The following is a 16,615-nucleotide window of genomic DNA, read 5'->3' as shown; positions in this document are numbered from 1 at the left end:
AAGTAATTAGTTACAGAAGTTATACAAGATGCACTAATAAAAACAAACATGCTGCTAACAATGTATGTAATTATATTTTTATTTCCTTCATGTGAATTTGAATGAGCATCTGGAAGTAGTTAAGCATAGACATTCCAATATAAGAGTCCTGGTGTATTTCAGCTTGTTTATTATTAAAAGAACCATATTGTGCACATTTTTCTCTTATTATTGGCATTTTGCACCAACTTCTAATTTGGATGCACTGATAAATTTGTACATAATCCAATTTCAATACATGTTGAATCAAAACATGTTACCCCGACTTACATATACTGTAAGTCCTCATTGAAAATGTGCCCCAGCCTGTTTAATTAAGTAAAAGAATCTGAATTATTTTGAGATTGTATGGGTTTCTTCTGTATCAACAAACAATATTCATTTTATTGGTTCAGATCTTTAAAAAAAAAAAAAGAGTTGTAAATTTGATTTTAAGATTTCCGCAGATACGCTGTATTAAACAACCTGAGCTTTGCTTGTTAGATATGCTCGGACATAAATTCCACTTTATTTTTAATGTTAGTATCTAGCAATGTTCACTGTAGTAATGGAAAATTTTTCAATGATGTTTAAAGGGGACGCCTGTCCCAAAGATCACGGCAGAAGGTGAATGACTCCCATGGGTCCCATAAGAGGCGCTCACATTCCCGAGAAAGGAAACACAGCCGAAGTCGATCTTATTCTAGGTTAACCTGCACCACCATATCGGCCTCTTTACACTCGTATTCTGTTTTTGTCCAACAAAGGACATTTTAGACCAGTGTTGTTTCTTATACACAGGGACCAAAGGAAGGACAAGGATGGCAAAGTAAGGAAGGAAAATGACTGGGAAGAAAAGAGGCCATGGGACAAAAAGGGAAGGACACCTCCTAAAGGCTTCAGTGGCTCTAGATGTTCCCACAGCATAAGCAGGTCAGAAGAAAGTGTCCGTATTAAACCTGAAACAAAGTTTGCATGCTCAAAATATCACCTACTATGCAAAAAAGAAGAATATAGAAATAAAACAATCATTTAGTGATGTTTAACAATTAAACATTTTATTTCAATTAATGAAATAAGAAAAAAACACTTTTACAGTATCAGTAAAAAGAGATAGCTGCTTATTCTCTCTCTTCCCCCCCTCCACCCTTTGAGTGGCCACCCTTAGTGCTTTTCCAAGATATTCTGTAAAAATGAGTCTTATAATACGATTTTATATCAATGTATACATTTAGTTGGAAGGATCATTTTTACTGGGGAAAAGGTACTTGTTTTTTTTTTTTTTTTTTCTAGATTCTAAAGTAAAGTGCAATAGTGTTTATTTATTTATTTTCATTATATATTATATTATTATTAGTGCTATCAATCGATTCAAAAAAATGAACTAATTAATCGCACATTTTTTCTGAGATTAATCGTGCCTAACATTAAAGTTTTTAAATATACTTTTAAATTGCAATAATTTCACATTCAATCTTCAAATTAATGTAGAAACAACATAAAGTATAGTTTTATAGACAGTATATTTATCCGTGCCTCGGGTCATTTTGATCCGAAACTCATTTTTAAAGATTTTTTAAATATCGAGCGTTGATCGTTATGGTATGAAACTTTGTGACTTTTGTCACACTTGAACTGGGAATACACGGGAAAAAAAATCGAGTGAGTTCGAGCAGTTTAAGTGGGTGTTATATAAAAAGTATCAAAAGTGTCCCTCGCGGGTCATTTTGACCCGCCACTGGACAAGAATGGAATTGACGAAAAAACTGCGGATTTTTTCAATTTAATTTTGTCACACTTGAGCATGGAACACACAAAAAAATTTGAGTCGATTCGAGGATTCTATGTGGGTGTAAAAAAAAAAAGTAACAAAAGAGTCCCTTGTGGATCATTTTGACCCGGCCATAGGAATGAATGGTATGTCCGAAAAAAAAAACAGCATTTTTTTTTATTTATTTGATTTTTTTTACTATAAAAAATCTGACACAATCCAGAAAAGATGCATACCCAAACGAAGGGCTGAGACTGCAGAATGTCCCCAATGCACAAAAAACTCGCATACCCCCACATACAGGCACACACACACACGGCACACACACTCCCATTGAAACACATTATAGCATGTATGATGTTTCTGCTGGGTAATGACTGTCATTTAGAATTTTTTTTTACTTAACAGTTAAATTTCAGTGATGAGGTGGAGACCAATAGCCGTGTTTCCACTGTCGGGCCAAAAGCGGGCGTGCTAGTGCGTGCCAGGGCCAGTCGCGTTTCCACTGTCACTTCCGGGGCTTGATCGTGCCTCGTTGGTGCTTCCTCTGGGCCAACGGCCCAGGTTTTTTGGCCCGACGAAAACCTTGGGCCAAAGCGGGCCAGCTGGGGCTAGAGGAGTGGTTATGAAGAAAAAGGCGGAGTTTCTCCGCGTCAGCGCCGCGGATCATTTCATAAAGTTAACAGCTATAACATCAGCATTAAAGACTTTTAAAATAACTTGAGCTCAAAACTCACTTTCAGACAGCAGCGAGTGTTTGAAATAACTTGATCCGATGTGGATTATGATCACCATACAAGGCAGAAATATTTATAAGCGATGCAAAAGACTATGCACGCTAGCCATTAATGTTACCATAGTAAACATGGTAAATACGACTGCTTGAAGAAATCAGACGTCAGCTTCTTATTGTGTATTTATTTAGTAACATTTTATCTGTCATAAGTCTCGTCTCCAGAGTTTAGCTCCGCATGTCATAAAAATATAATAATGGTTTTTGTTAGGGAGCTTTTATAAAAACATAGAAATTATCATTCTTTCTAAATGTGATGTGTATATACTGTGACTACAAATAAACAAACGGACTCGACTGAATAAGTAGGTAGGCTATGTTCATACCGCTTTATTTCTGTGTGACTAATTTTCAATCCTGATAAATTAATTCATTATGATCAATGTATCACTTATTATTGTAAAACATCAATGCTTTTGGATTTAAATCTTTAACAAAACATGCAAACAAATGGCCACTTTCATCATGTTCGCTTTGTGATCGCGCTAGTTCCAGTGACTTATTTCTTATTAGTTTTCTGATAAATCTTCTCTTTGTTGGTGAAATGATGGGGTTGCATGATGTTGTTCCTGAGAGGCGTGGGTTAGGTTTTTGGCCTCAGTGCTACAGGTCCGAGGCTATTAGCCCCGCCTGGCCCATTTAAAGCACTGGCTCGCACTGGCCCGACAGTGGAAAAGTGGCTAATGAGTTTATATCATATTTATATTCTTAAATTTATCTTTTATATTTATTACATATTTATCATACTGTATGAATATGCATATGTTTGGATTAAAATTCAGTATCAATTTCATTTTTTTTCCCGAAATGTAGTTTTTATGTTTTGATGTATATCTGAAAGCTTAATGAAGCCTCAAGTTGGTGTAGTTGTAAAGATTTTACTTGTTTGGCTCATTTAAGAATTTAATAGGATTCTATAGGCCCCTCTAGTGGCTGTAATCATGAAATGCAATTTTATGTCATTTTTCCCCAACAGATGGCATCAGAGACACTCAGTGACCTAAGTCCTGGTGGATCATGAGCTTCATCTTTCAAAATAAATGTAAAGACAGTAAATAATGTCATTAGTTTTACCATCAGTTCGATGCACAAAACTCCGTATTTTAAAAGTCAATAGCAAATACTTAAACTAGTAACAAAACATACTTACAGTTGCTGATTCAGAAGCGCCAGATTGTCATAGCAAAGTCAGAATTACCTCCTCTCCTAGGTTCATGAAACGGTCGTCCATAAAATGCATTGCTGTTCTGTTGTAAGTGATCTTAAAGATTCCTAAATGCATCTACTTTCGGAAGGCCAAATAAAGTGCTTTTGCTTTCGCCTAGAAACACAGCGTCTCCCTGACATGGTTGCTTCAACACTAACTGCGGTTACTGAAACCACACCTTCTTTCTTTGTGTGCACATTTGGGTGGCATTATGCAAATATTCCCACATAGTGACCTAGATATGTGGGGGCGTGTTAGAACGAGCCGTTTTAGGGGGGTGTGGCAGAGTCTTAACTTTGATAAAGAATATCTCTTTGGTTTTGAGACTTTAGTCTTTGCAACTTCAGGGATCTTATCCATTCACGAACAGCTTGTAACACTCCAAAGAGAAAGGAAAACTTGAAATCGCATCATATGACCCCTTTAAAGTATACATATGCAGAAATTGTGTCTTTCTTTGATTTTTTTTTTATTGGTGAAAAAATGAGTAAAAATATGCTCATTTTCAAAAAAATATCCAGAATTTATGTGAATAAAATAAAAATCACCCAAAAAAATTTGGGAAAAAAATTATAAAAATAGACCAATATAAGCTTTCTGGACCAAAAAAAAAAATGTGTGTCATTTTTAGGACACAAATTAGGACACTTTTATTATAGGTTCAGATGAGTGTTAAGTAAGCAATAAGGTACGAGTGGAGTGATGTTGCTAAAAAGAACATTATTTTGTGTATTTGGTGTAATGAAATGTGTTTATGCGGTTTAAGGTTCAAAAAACACATTCTTTTCCACATACTGTACATTATTGTTTCTCCTCTATGCCCCGCCTTTCTGAAACGCGTCGATTTTTACAAAGCTCATCGGTTTGAAAAGCGAGGTGTGCTGTGATTGGCCAGCTTTCCAGTGCGTTGTGATTGGCCGAATACCTCAAGAGTATGACAGAAATGTTACACCACTTACCGTATTGTGATGCCGTGTCCCGGCCGGAGCGACACTCCGCGACACTTTAAAAACATTAAAACCCATTTAAAGTTATGCCTTCTTTCTTTGCGTGAACATTTGGGCGGCATTATGCAAATCTTCCTACATCATGACGTATGTGGGGGCGTGTTAGAACGAGCCGGTTTAGGTAGGCGTGGTTGACTCTTAACTTTTATAAAGAATATCTCTTTGGATTTGAGACTTTAGTCTTTGCAGTTTTACAGATCTTCTTTATGCACCAAGAGCTTGTAACACTTCAAAGAGAAAGGAAAAATTGAAATCGCATCATATGACCCATTTAAAACCAAAAATATATGTATTGAAATTTTACTTTTTTGAAGCAAGTTCGTTAAATGCTGTCCTTCTGCTAAAAAATAGTTCCTGACAGCAATAGTAAACGGCAAGAGAATGTTCCGAAACATGCCTCATCTAATGTAGGGTGACCATATTTTAGTTTTCCAAAAAGAGGACAGTGGCACCCAGTGGCGGGGGGCTGGGGTGTGGTTGTTTGGTGGTTAAAGTAATGCCGAAGTAGCGCAATCCCAAATATCAAAACTCAAAATGTCATTTTCATACCTAAAGTACATATTTTACAGTCACTGTTATGCATATTGATCATAAACACAGCTAAAAAGCTTCCTACCAGTGGCCCTCCTTCACAAAACTTAACATCCAGCACAGTTTTATCATAGGTAGAATCAGGGCCATAGCTGGGGTTTTGCGGGGCCCCGGTGCAGGTTGTACCCATGGGCCCTGTTTGAAATCATGTAAAAAGCACAAATAAATAGAACAGATAAAGAAATTAAACAATGTTTAGGTTTTTCCAAGTTTGTAGGTATTCAGGTACAGAAACCGAATAATCAAATGTAAAATAGCACTGCATAGTCTTCACTGTATAAATTAAATATAGATTAGTTCTTGTAAAAACTAAACATTTATTCAGTCAAGAGCAGTGAGTGATTTTCTTGGATTAACATTAAGGACACCGACAGCCATGGGCCCCAATAATCGTCACCACCTTTCACCCCACTAGTGACGGCCCTGGGTAGAATGCAAAATGTTTCAATACAAGCATTTCAGTCAAATGTAATTTTTGCCACATTTCAAACCTTTAACCCACGGGATAAATTAATCCATGGCAACAGTTTAAAAGTAGCCAAATTCCATGGGAAAAAAACACGGACTTAACAACACTGCATCCCAACACGAGCTGCAGGAGTCAGGTTTCACTGATCACGGGTTGAGAGGAGAGATTGCTGACAGACCATGCTGGAGGATTTGCTGCTCAACAGATCCTGAGCTCATTGACAAATATCTGATCTTCCTTTACAAAGAGCGCGTGTGATCGCAAAATCGAAAGTGAAAGTGAACAGCGAGCGCTCATTCAAAAGAGATTTAAATACTCCGCATATTGATAGCGGCTCCCTGATGCGCAAAAATTATATTCGATGTTAGAATGTTTGATGGAGCCCTGATAATGATCAGAAATTCAGCGGGATTAAGAAAACAGTCCCTCGCAGAGCTCTAATACAAAAACACACACGATGAATGGCGACTGTAGAAAGCAAAAGCCAAATCCCGGACATTTTGGGCGATTTAGAAATCCCGGCCGGACGCATTTTTTTAGGTCCTAAAAGATGACATGTCCAGGAAAAAGAGGATGTATGGTCACCCTATCTAATGGAGCTTAAATAAAAACAGAGAATAGGAACTCTTCTTATCCGCTGTGTCATTTATTTTTTATAACACCATATATCATATTTTCTTACACGCATACATCTGCTTATCTCTCAGCATGAGAAAAGGTCTGTTTTTGTCTTTTAGTTTTAAAACAGACCGATTCGTGGCACAGTGCAAGTTTGCAAGCGTCATTACAGTGTAAACTGATGGCTATATGGACAAAACTACAGAATCATACCTGAAACAGAAAACCGTAATATACCCTCCTCACTTCAGAAACTGTAGGCTTCCATACAGACGCACACACACATCAACACATCTCCGCATGAGAAGCGTTTATTAGACAGAGGAAGGGCGGGGTCTCAAAATTAAAGATAAAGATGCAACATAACACCAGCAGGGGTCACTCATACTTCATTAAATAAATAGCAAACAGTTAATTCTGCCGAAATACATAATACACGGAACAGTTTTAATGCTATATTATTGGTTGTTCATGTTGTTAAGGGGGCTGCTTAAGGGTGTTGCTCAGTGATACACAGAACCGTTGGGTGAAGCGGTCATAAAGACAGAGCGACACGCATCATAATCTGAAAATCACGCCCACCGGGGGGGAAAACAATCCAATGCTCTCCATTGACTTTGTATTGCGAGAAGCTGCCTCCTTGTAATTTCTGACTTATAACAAAAAACAGAGCAATGCCTAAAAGCTGCTATGTGACACGGTGTACAGTAAAAAACCCAGAACTAAAAGAGCGCAACGTGTCATATTACTCTGAGACCTACGTCCACTGGAGGGAAATGTAATCGGCGAGGTATGTGAAAGGATTATTTCACCACCCTATGTGAATCTGAGAGGAGATATATTAAGAAATTTTATTGGTCTATGTCAGTGCCCCTTTTCCTAACCTTCCTTTTGTTTGAGTTATGATCCAACTGAACGGCCCAACGTGAAATACCCTGACATTTACAACTATTTGTGTCCCAAAAGCTAGTTTTTTGGGGGGTCGACAGCTTATAAAAACGTAGTTCTGTTTTTTTTTTAGCTTGTTTACTGTACACCTTGTCACATAGCAGCTTTTAGGCATTGCTTTATTGTGACACCCCCCGGTGTGGGCGTGACCTAAATGCGCTCGGTCTATATAGCCGTGCTGTATCATGAATAAAACAGCTGCTGACCAATCAGAATCGAGGAATGGAACTAACCGTTTTATAATATTTGTTTAATGGCATCTTTTTTTATGACTTAAAGGTACAATATGTAAGTTTTCACCGCTAGAGGGCGCGTATTCAAAACAAACAAAGAAACAAAGGAGTAGTTTGATGTAGGGCTGTCAAAATTACTGAAGAACTAAATTCGAATTTTCTACTTAAATATTATCAAAATTCGAATTATATTCAAATTTAAAAGGCATAATTTCAGTTAGGGGGAAAAAAAGCTTTTGGCTTCTCTCCTGAGGCCACAAGAGGGCGCATCGAGCAAAATATTATGCACGTTTCTTCAAAGCGTAATAAAATAACACGACTATCTTTGAAAAAAAGTGCATAATGTTTAAAATAATGTTTATAAACCATATATAATGAATAAAGTTGCTTAAACAATTAGAAAAAAAAACAGCACCATGCATGTATGTACAGTTTAATACAAAGGACCGAAAACCAATCACAAAGAGTATGCTGCTTTCTTCATTTAAAAACATGAGATACAGTGGGATGGGGAAAAACCACCATAACGTCTTTAGACATGTTTTTTTAAAAGTTGAACTTGCATTAATTTTACATGGCTTTCTAAACATGCCGCTCTCTGCGAGACGCGAGTGCAACGCTAATAGATGTCCCTCTAGAAAATGTGATAAATATGCGTTCTGTATGAACGGCTTGGTTTCAGTTTTGACGTAAACAACACCTTCTCCACACTGATGCTCTCGTTTTCCGCAATATATTGAATGAACAACGTAGCAGCGCCGCATCTAGTGGGTTCAACTGGATAGGCTAACAAAAGCATTGCAAATGCAATCAATGACACATACATCGTCATCGCATCTCGTGCGCCACTGATAAGGCTGCCTGACGGCTGACGCAGACCTTTAATTCAAATGCAACATTTTTGCATTCAAATGTGGATTTTTTTTTTTAATTCTACGAATATTCGAAATTCGAAAAGAAAAATTTGACAGCCCTATTGTAGTCATGATGTCAGTGTGGCGAGCCATTCATGTTCATGGATGAGCTAATGTATTAAAGATTTATTAACATCGTAGTATGAAGCAGAGTGAGGCGGAAAGCCATCGAAGCGAAACGAGGCCGCTGAAGCAATTACTAATGAGAGACGAGAGTGACACATGGCTCGAAAGCAGCAGAGCTTTTATTATGCCACACTTTAGCACTTCCGCTTCTTCCAGTCGAGCGTATGTGGGGTAAAGCAGCGCTGTTTTATCATACTAGATACGTTTGAAAGTTCTGTTATAATGCTACTCTGTGCGGTCGTCACCTGTCTGATAAAACGCACAACATATTAAAACGTCTTTGGTGTTTCAAGGGAAATCAAGGGTGTATGACGTCATTGGCAGGCGACACAATGACACTATAGACACGGGTTAAAATTGCTTATTTCTCTGGATTTAAACATTCTTCGAAACATTTGGGATAATGTAAGTACACAAGTCAGCAAAATATATAACACTGTTCTAGTGGTTTTTGGATATTTTAATAAAAAAATCTTACATATTGCACCTTTAAGGTAAGTATCACTGATACCAATACTACTAATGTCTCTATGAAGTTTTTTTTCCTAATATTTCACCATTGACTATAGCCATTCAACATTACAGTATTACTAAGAGCTATTAATTTTAACATTTACAAGACTTAAAAAAATAACTTCTAATTTAAGTGAACTTAAAACAATCTTCGCATAAACCCATTATAATAAATGTCATATTTAGGATCTGACACACATGCTTGTAGTTTCATTCACGCTTTAATATGAAATATATAACGGCTAACAGTACAGGAAAATTTGTTTTTACTGACATATGGCCTGACAACATCTCATCTGGCTGCAGTTCACTGTTGTTCTATTGAATCTCCTCGTCACTTGTACCGTTTCCGTGCTCGTTTGACTAGCTCCTGGCACTGAGGTGAAGTGGAGTGCGTGTCTGAAAAATCTCCTGTTTGATGTGTTCATAAAGACTTTCTGCGTCTAAATAAATGCAATTCTTGTCAAGAAAAAAGAGACAGAAGCAGCAGTTGTGAGTGGGGTGGCCAACTCAAGCGCCACCCCTGCGTAAACCTCGTTAAATATTTTTAACGTTATTAAACTGGAAAAAGTAATCACCTGCGTTAACGCTAATTTTGACAGCACTAGGTTTTTTAGAAGTTAGCTTGTGTGTTTAGATAAAGATAATTTTTCCCTTTATTTCACAGAGGCCATAAGAAAAGAAACAGCTCTCGATCCAGGTCACCAAGGAGGAGAGCCCCGTCACCATCGCCGTCTAAAAGGTTTACTGTGCGAGACAATTTGTGTCTGACATTATTGTTTGATCAGACTCATTATTAAAATCTTAATCTCTTCTGTATATTTTCAGAGGCAAGAAAGATAAAAAAAGGGATAAAGGACGGGACAGTAGCAGGGAAAGGACAGAGAGCTCAATGTCCAGGAGGAAAAGCAGGGATTATGAACATAAATCTAAACCATCACTGGTTTGTCCAATTTATATTTCAAACACACATCTCATTTATATTTTACACATTCAGTTTCATTTATGAAACACACGCAAAATGAATTTGTATTGGTGATTTGGTGCAGTAATTTTGGTTTGAGGTTACGTAAATGAACACCAACACAAATACTCGGTGACTTATAATGTTAATAGCGTCATGTAAGTGCAGTCACTTTATTCATATTGTGGTTTTCATGAAACTACGCCATTACCAGGTACAGCTAATCTCTGGAGGCGTGTGGACTGATGGTTAGAGCAGTGTGGTGCTAATCAGATTGTGCGTTTAGTTATGGGAGAACAGCTAGTGTCAATATGTCTTCTTCTGACTAATGTCAATTTCTTATGTATTCAGCTTGCTGGATTAACAACCAGTTTCCATTGTATTGCTATTATATTTGAATGCTGAAGTGATAAATGGAAACTCTACTGTATACCTCTAATGCTCATATTGAGGTACTCATTTCTCCCCATGCATCTCAAAGAGCTCACTGTGCGTGTTTAGTTTAAATAATTTGCACAACATGTAGCTCAGCTGTATCTCAGAGTGCTGCTTCCTGCTGTAAATATATGCTTCCTGCTTTCCTGCTGTAAATATATTAAAACTTAATTTTTGATTAGTAATATGCATTACTAAGAACTTCAATTGGACAACTTTAAAGGCGATTTTCTCAATATTTTGATTTTTTTTTCACCCTCAGATTTCAAATAGTTGTATCTCGGCCAAATATTGTCCTATCATAACAAACCATACATCACTAAAAAGCGTATTTATTCAGCTTTCAGATGATGTATAAATCTCAATTTCGATAAATTGACCCTTATGACTGGTTTTGTGGTCCAGGGTCACAAATATGATTTATCACATGAATCATTTGCATTGGCCAGTAATGGACTTAAAATGCAAGAAATTTAATAAATTATGGTTTGATAAAGTACTGAACGATATTATAATATATATTCAAAACTTTAGGGTAAGATTTCTTTTATTTAGTTTGATCAGTAACATTTTTGTTAATGTTTTTGAAAGAGCTACATTTAATTGATCAAAAATACAATAATGTTAGTAGGTAAAACAGTAATATTGTGAAATATTATTACAGTTTTCTATTTGAAAATGTAATATATTCCTGTGATGGCAAAGCTGAATTTTCAGCAGCCATTACACCAGTATTCACTTCAGTGTCACATGATCCTTCAGAAGTTATTCTAATATGCTTATTAGCAATGTTGAAAAGATCTGCTACTTAATAATTTTGTGGAACCCATGCTACTTTTTACAGGATTTTTTGATGAATAGAAAAGATAGCATTTAGGTGAAATAGAAATCTTTTGTAACATTCTAAATGTCTTTCCTGTCACTTTTGATCATTTTAATGCTTTGTTGTAGAAATTCCCCTATGCACCTGACCTAAGTTTACCTGTGGGTGTCTACTGGCGACACCCAAAGCGTCAACATTTACAAAGTTTATACTATAGCGTGTTTACTGGCGACGACACTATCACTTTGAACACAATCACTCAGGACTAAGATCTTTAGTGTTCCACTAACCTGTTGCGCAGCAGAAACCAGACAGACTCCAGACAGTGTCTTTGAATATGCTTTAATCAAGGCTGGGAGGACCTCATACCAATCGCAGAGAATTCCTCCGACAAAAAGAACACATTTTGCTGAAATATAATTGGTTCTTCATATGTGCAATTCAGCAAACCTCCTCTCTGTTACCGGCAAAACAAATTTGGTGTTTGATTACTTCAGCTTGTTACTCATGTAATGGATTTGTGGTTATGTTTATATTCAGACAAATGTCTAGATGCCTTGTCATTGCGCAACCTTTATTTCAACTCTGGCCTAAGTGTTGGGGACATGGGATGCTTTCAGTCAGATTTCCTCTTGTGTGTCTTTTCCTGACTCACGGTTGAATTTTTTTCAGATGGTGAGGGGCTACGAGCCGGCGGACCACGAGTATGACAGTGACATGGATGGGTCGGGTTCTGTGGGTAGTGACGACCGATCTCCTCAAGCTCATCTCAACGGCAGCTATAGGAGCACTTACGCCGAGGAGGATGATCTCTCTGCAGCTGAGTGATTCACGTGTACCAATAATGCCAAGAACAGTGATGCTGTCTGGAGAGCACAGCATCATGTATGATACTGTAACACCTGTCACTCCTGTTGAAGTGCTTTCTCTTGTGTCCATTGCTGTGTGATTGTAGGCTTCTGAAAACATTTTCTACTGCTGTGAATACGCTACCTGTCATATGATATTCATATGGATAAAAATGTAAAGTTTTGGATAGATCTTTATTGTGCTGAGAGATGCGGTATACTGAATGAAGGTGCTTTTGTTGAGGTCACTTTTTTAATCAGTTTTGCATTTGTTGTCTTTTGCATGTAACTTTGTGTTTACATTCTTGTGGGAAGATGTTGTTTTATGCTATTTTGTTTCTCTTTTCGGTCCATCTTACTAAAACAAGCCATTATTAGTGTGAATCTAAAAAAAATTTCTAAATCCCAAATTCTAAATAACATATTTTGCATAAAGACGATAATGCATATTTTAAGATGTTTTTGATTTTTTTTTACATTTAAGTACATTTTCTTAACTCTAATTGCTATAATATAAAAACATCCTGCCTGGACTTTTTTTGAATTTAATTTAAAGGGGTCATATGACGTTGATTAAAAAAGAACATTATTTGGTGTAATGAAATGTGTTTATGCGGTTTAAGGTTCAAAAAAACATTATTTTCCACATACTGTACAATATTGTTTCTCCATGACCCACCTTTCTGAAACGCACGTTGCTAAAAATAACATTATTTTGTGTATTTGGTGTAATGAAATGTGTTTATGCGGTTTAAGGTTCAAAAAAACATTATTTTCCACATACTGTACAATATTGTTTCTCCATGACCCACCTTTCTGAAACGCGTCGATTTTTACAAAGCTCATCGGTCTGAAAAGCGAGGTGTGCTCTGATTGGCCAGCTATCCAGTGCGTTTTGATTGGCCGAATACCTCAAGCGTGTGACGGAAATGTTACGCCCCTTACCATACTGTGATGCGACGAGACAAAACCAATAAAACCCACTATAAACGAGACTGCTCAAAACTCGCGTTTGAATCATCAGTGGCAAATCCTTTAAATATGAAAACGTACTTACGGGATGTGAGTCGGCATTATTTGTCAGCATCATAGACTGTGGTCAGCATGCGCGCCGAAGGGGAAACGGGAACTGAATTCACTGGAACACCGGCATTGTAGGCTACTCTCCGAGGAAACAGTCCTTGTCCTCCGTAAAATGCGCTGCACACATCTGAATATTTTGTTTGAACTGTTCTCGAACAGTGTTGTAAATACAACTTAAAGGCACAATATGTACGATTTTTTTATTAAAATATCGTTTCACTTCGACGGCTTTCAGCCTCACCCTGCTTCATTCTACTACGTTATTAAATCATTAGCTCATCCATGAACATGATTTCTGCCCGAGTCCCATTGGATTGCATCGGCTGTGGGGATGAAGACGACAACTCCCATGATTCCACACTTAGTCACGGCGTCATCAAACTATGCATTTGTCTAATTGTTTATTTTGAATACACGCCCTCTAGCGGTGAAAATTATATATTGTGCCTATAACCACTGATTTATAGTTGTGTGCTCTTTTGGAAGACCAAAGTAGTTTCGCTTTCACAACCAAACACACAGCGTCTCCATGCCATGGCGGTGGCGGTAACAATACTACAGCGAGAATCAAAGTTACGCCTTATTTCTTTGCGTGAACATTTGGGTGGTGTTATGCAAATCTTTCCACACAGTGACGTAGACATGTGGGGGCGTGTTTAAACAAGGTGTTTTAGGAGGGCGCGGATGAGCCTTAACTTTTATAAAGAATATGTCTTTGGGTTTGAGACTTTAGTCTTTGCAACTTTAGGGATCTTATCCATTCACGAACAGCTTGTAACACTCCAAAGAGAAAGGAAAACTTGAAATTGCATCATATGACCCCTTTAATTTTACTTATTCACAGTAAAGTGGAAAAGGAGTTGCTTAATTGTGATGAAAATAATGCCAGAAATTGATTTTGGGGTACCTTGAGATTCACCCACTCTACCTGGTCTTTTCCATCATTTCTATTTACTGAGACTTTTTTGTTAAAAAACAAAAATACATTTAGTACATGTGTATTATAACACTCCAGGGCACCGTTCTTCGTACGTCGCTAACTCAGTTAGCTGGATTTGATTGTTGACGGTTTGGCATGAAACTCATCCCGGAGTTGCTGTCATAGCAACAGGTCCCTAAGCTTAAACCTGCTCGGGAGCAGGCTTAGTTCATGTAAACAGGATTAGATCGCATCTTTGTAAGCAGAACTGATACTTAAAATCTGTCCCAGCCACTGCTACTTTATTAGAAGAGTACCCTACTGATCCAGGGACAGTAATTTACAATATTCATAATTTAAATATTCAAAAAATATTATGTTGTGTAGTCATCATCTATAACACTATAGACACAGCCAGGTTTACTCTTTGAAAAATGTATTCGTGATGAAATAATTTCTTTAATATTGTGTTGGAGTCTTACACATTGCTATACAGTTAATCTGAGCGTGCATTAATTTGAGTGGTGACAGCTATTATGGGAGTGGCTTGATGGAGCGCAGGAGATGCAGATAACATGATCTTGACCCTTGGCCGAGTCGGACTCGTAACCCAAAGGTTGTGGGTTCGAGTCTCGTACCGGCAGGGATTGTAGGTGGGAGGAGTGAATGTACAGCGCTCTCTTCCACCTTCAATACCATGACTGAGGTGCCCTTGAGCAAGGCACCGAACCCCCAACTGCTCCCCGGGCGCCGCAGCATAAATGGTTGCCCACTGCTCCGAGTGTGTGTTCACGGTGTGTGTGTGTTCACTGCTGTGCGTGTGCAATTTAGATGGGATAAATGCAGAGTCACCATACTTGGCCACATGTCACTTTTATTTTTATTATTTTATTTATTTTTTTAAGAAACTTTAATTAACGCTGTCTCGTAACAAATATGCTTCAAAGATAAAATTAAATAAATTGCTAATTACAACACTGAAATAAAAATATAAAGCCTGTACAAATACTAGAAATCATGAATATAAATAATTGGGAATTATGTATAAAATAAAAGCAGTGCACATTTAATTTATCTATTATTACATTTATGTAGTTTTGTTCGCTTGGCAGTTTCCAGAAATTTGTCAAATTTTTTCATCATGTGTCTTTTTTAATTATATGATGTCATTACGTTGCTGTCTTGCCGCCAGCCAATCGCTGCATTGCTGATCGTGGTCTCGAGTATTGATATATCTGCCCTTTTCGGGGAACACTAATTTTAGACAACTTAATCCAGATATTTTAATCAAATTCGTTTGAAGAACCAAATTAGCCAGAGATCAGTTATCACGAGTACTAGATCTGGAATCTTTCAAATCATCTCAGATCTATTAAGCGAGGTACGAAGAACGGACCCCAGGTGAACTGTGTTGGAACACAGTGCAGGTTAAAAGTGCCCAGACAGTTTGTGGCAACAAAATATTTAATGACAATGTAAATCAAGTCAAAAGAGTTATTTATCTAGTATTATAGGAAAGCTTGTGTAAAATGCATAGTTTTATCCTTATTTTTTAACAGTATTTTGTTTGAACCAGTGTATACAGTCCTACAGTAATCTCTTCATACAAAGTATTGTTGTGTGGCATATATTCAGATGTTTAATAGGTTTTCTAAGAAGCCTTTACTGATGGATGAGCACAGCAATGTTACAGTGACTACTGTCTCCTTCAGAATAAGTACAATTTAAGCTTCTGAATATTATTATTTTTTTTATATATACAGTCTTTTTTTTGTTCAGTCTAATTTTGTAAGTGGGTATATATAATTATATACAGTACTTGTTAGCAACAGAACTAATATGAATAAGAAGTAACTTCTTAATGATATTGGTTTGTGTGATTTTGTGCATCTGTTTATAGACATACGTATATTAAAGATTTTCCCTAACATAAAATTTACATTAAAGAGTTATACTTCCAGCTTATCGACTGCAGTGTTTTTCATATTGTGTAATTGATTGGTGCTTGCACACGTACAACTCGCCATCTTATTTTTGAAGTTATTCAGAGCATTAGCACAGGACAAGTTTCAAGTCCCTAATTTTGTGCAATAGTCCTTATGTTTATATATATATATTTATATATAAAACTGCCTCCTCATTTTAAAACACCACCGCACGCCACTGATATGTATGTATATATATGTGTGTGTATCAGTGTTAATTTTGACAGCAAATTTTGATTTAGTTTTAGACATAAAACTAAAATGCCATTTAGTTTTAGTCATATTTTAGTCATCTGAATTGTTTTTAGTTTTAGTCTAGTTTTAGTCGACTAAATCTCATAAGATTTTAG

The 16,615-nt window shown here is 36.9% G+C and overlaps 1 protein-coding gene across 4 annotated transcripts in view; it reads left to right on the top strand.

The window, feature by feature from the left end:
• Positions 1-12,673, top strand: part of LOC107681054 (splicing regulatory glutamine/lysine-rich protein 1-like) — a 28,848-nt gene extending 16,175 nt beyond the window's left edge. For all 4 annotated transcript variants that reach the window (XM_016477202.1, XM_016477201.1, XM_016477203.1 and 1 more), the window contains 5 exons: positions 615-725; positions 820-951; positions 9,876-9,950; positions 10,037-10,151; positions 12,103-12,673. In XM_016477202.1, the coding sequence (XP_016332688.1) occupies positions 615-725; positions 820-951; positions 9,876-9,950; positions 10,037-10,151; positions 12,103-12,258 (589 nt within the window). In that variant the 3' untranslated portion in view covers positions 12,259-12,673. The remainder of the gene's footprint in view (positions 1-614; positions 726-819; positions 952-9,875; positions 9,951-10,036; positions 10,152-12,102) is intronic.
• Positions 12,674-16,615: the final 3,942 nt, after the last annotated feature.

The sequence above is a fragment of the Sinocyclocheilus anshuiensis genome, unplaced genomic scaffold, assembly GCF_001515605.1.
Source record: "Sinocyclocheilus anshuiensis isolate Anshui unplaced genomic scaffold, SAMN03320099.WGS_v1.1 scaffold1736, whole genome shotgun sequence".
Taxonomy (NCBI): domain Eukaryota; kingdom Metazoa; phylum Chordata; class Actinopteri; order Cypriniformes; family Cyprinidae; genus Sinocyclocheilus; species Sinocyclocheilus anshuiensis.
The sequence above is the reverse complement of the archived record's forward strand: the minus strand, read 5'-3'. Positions and strand labels throughout refer to the sequence as shown.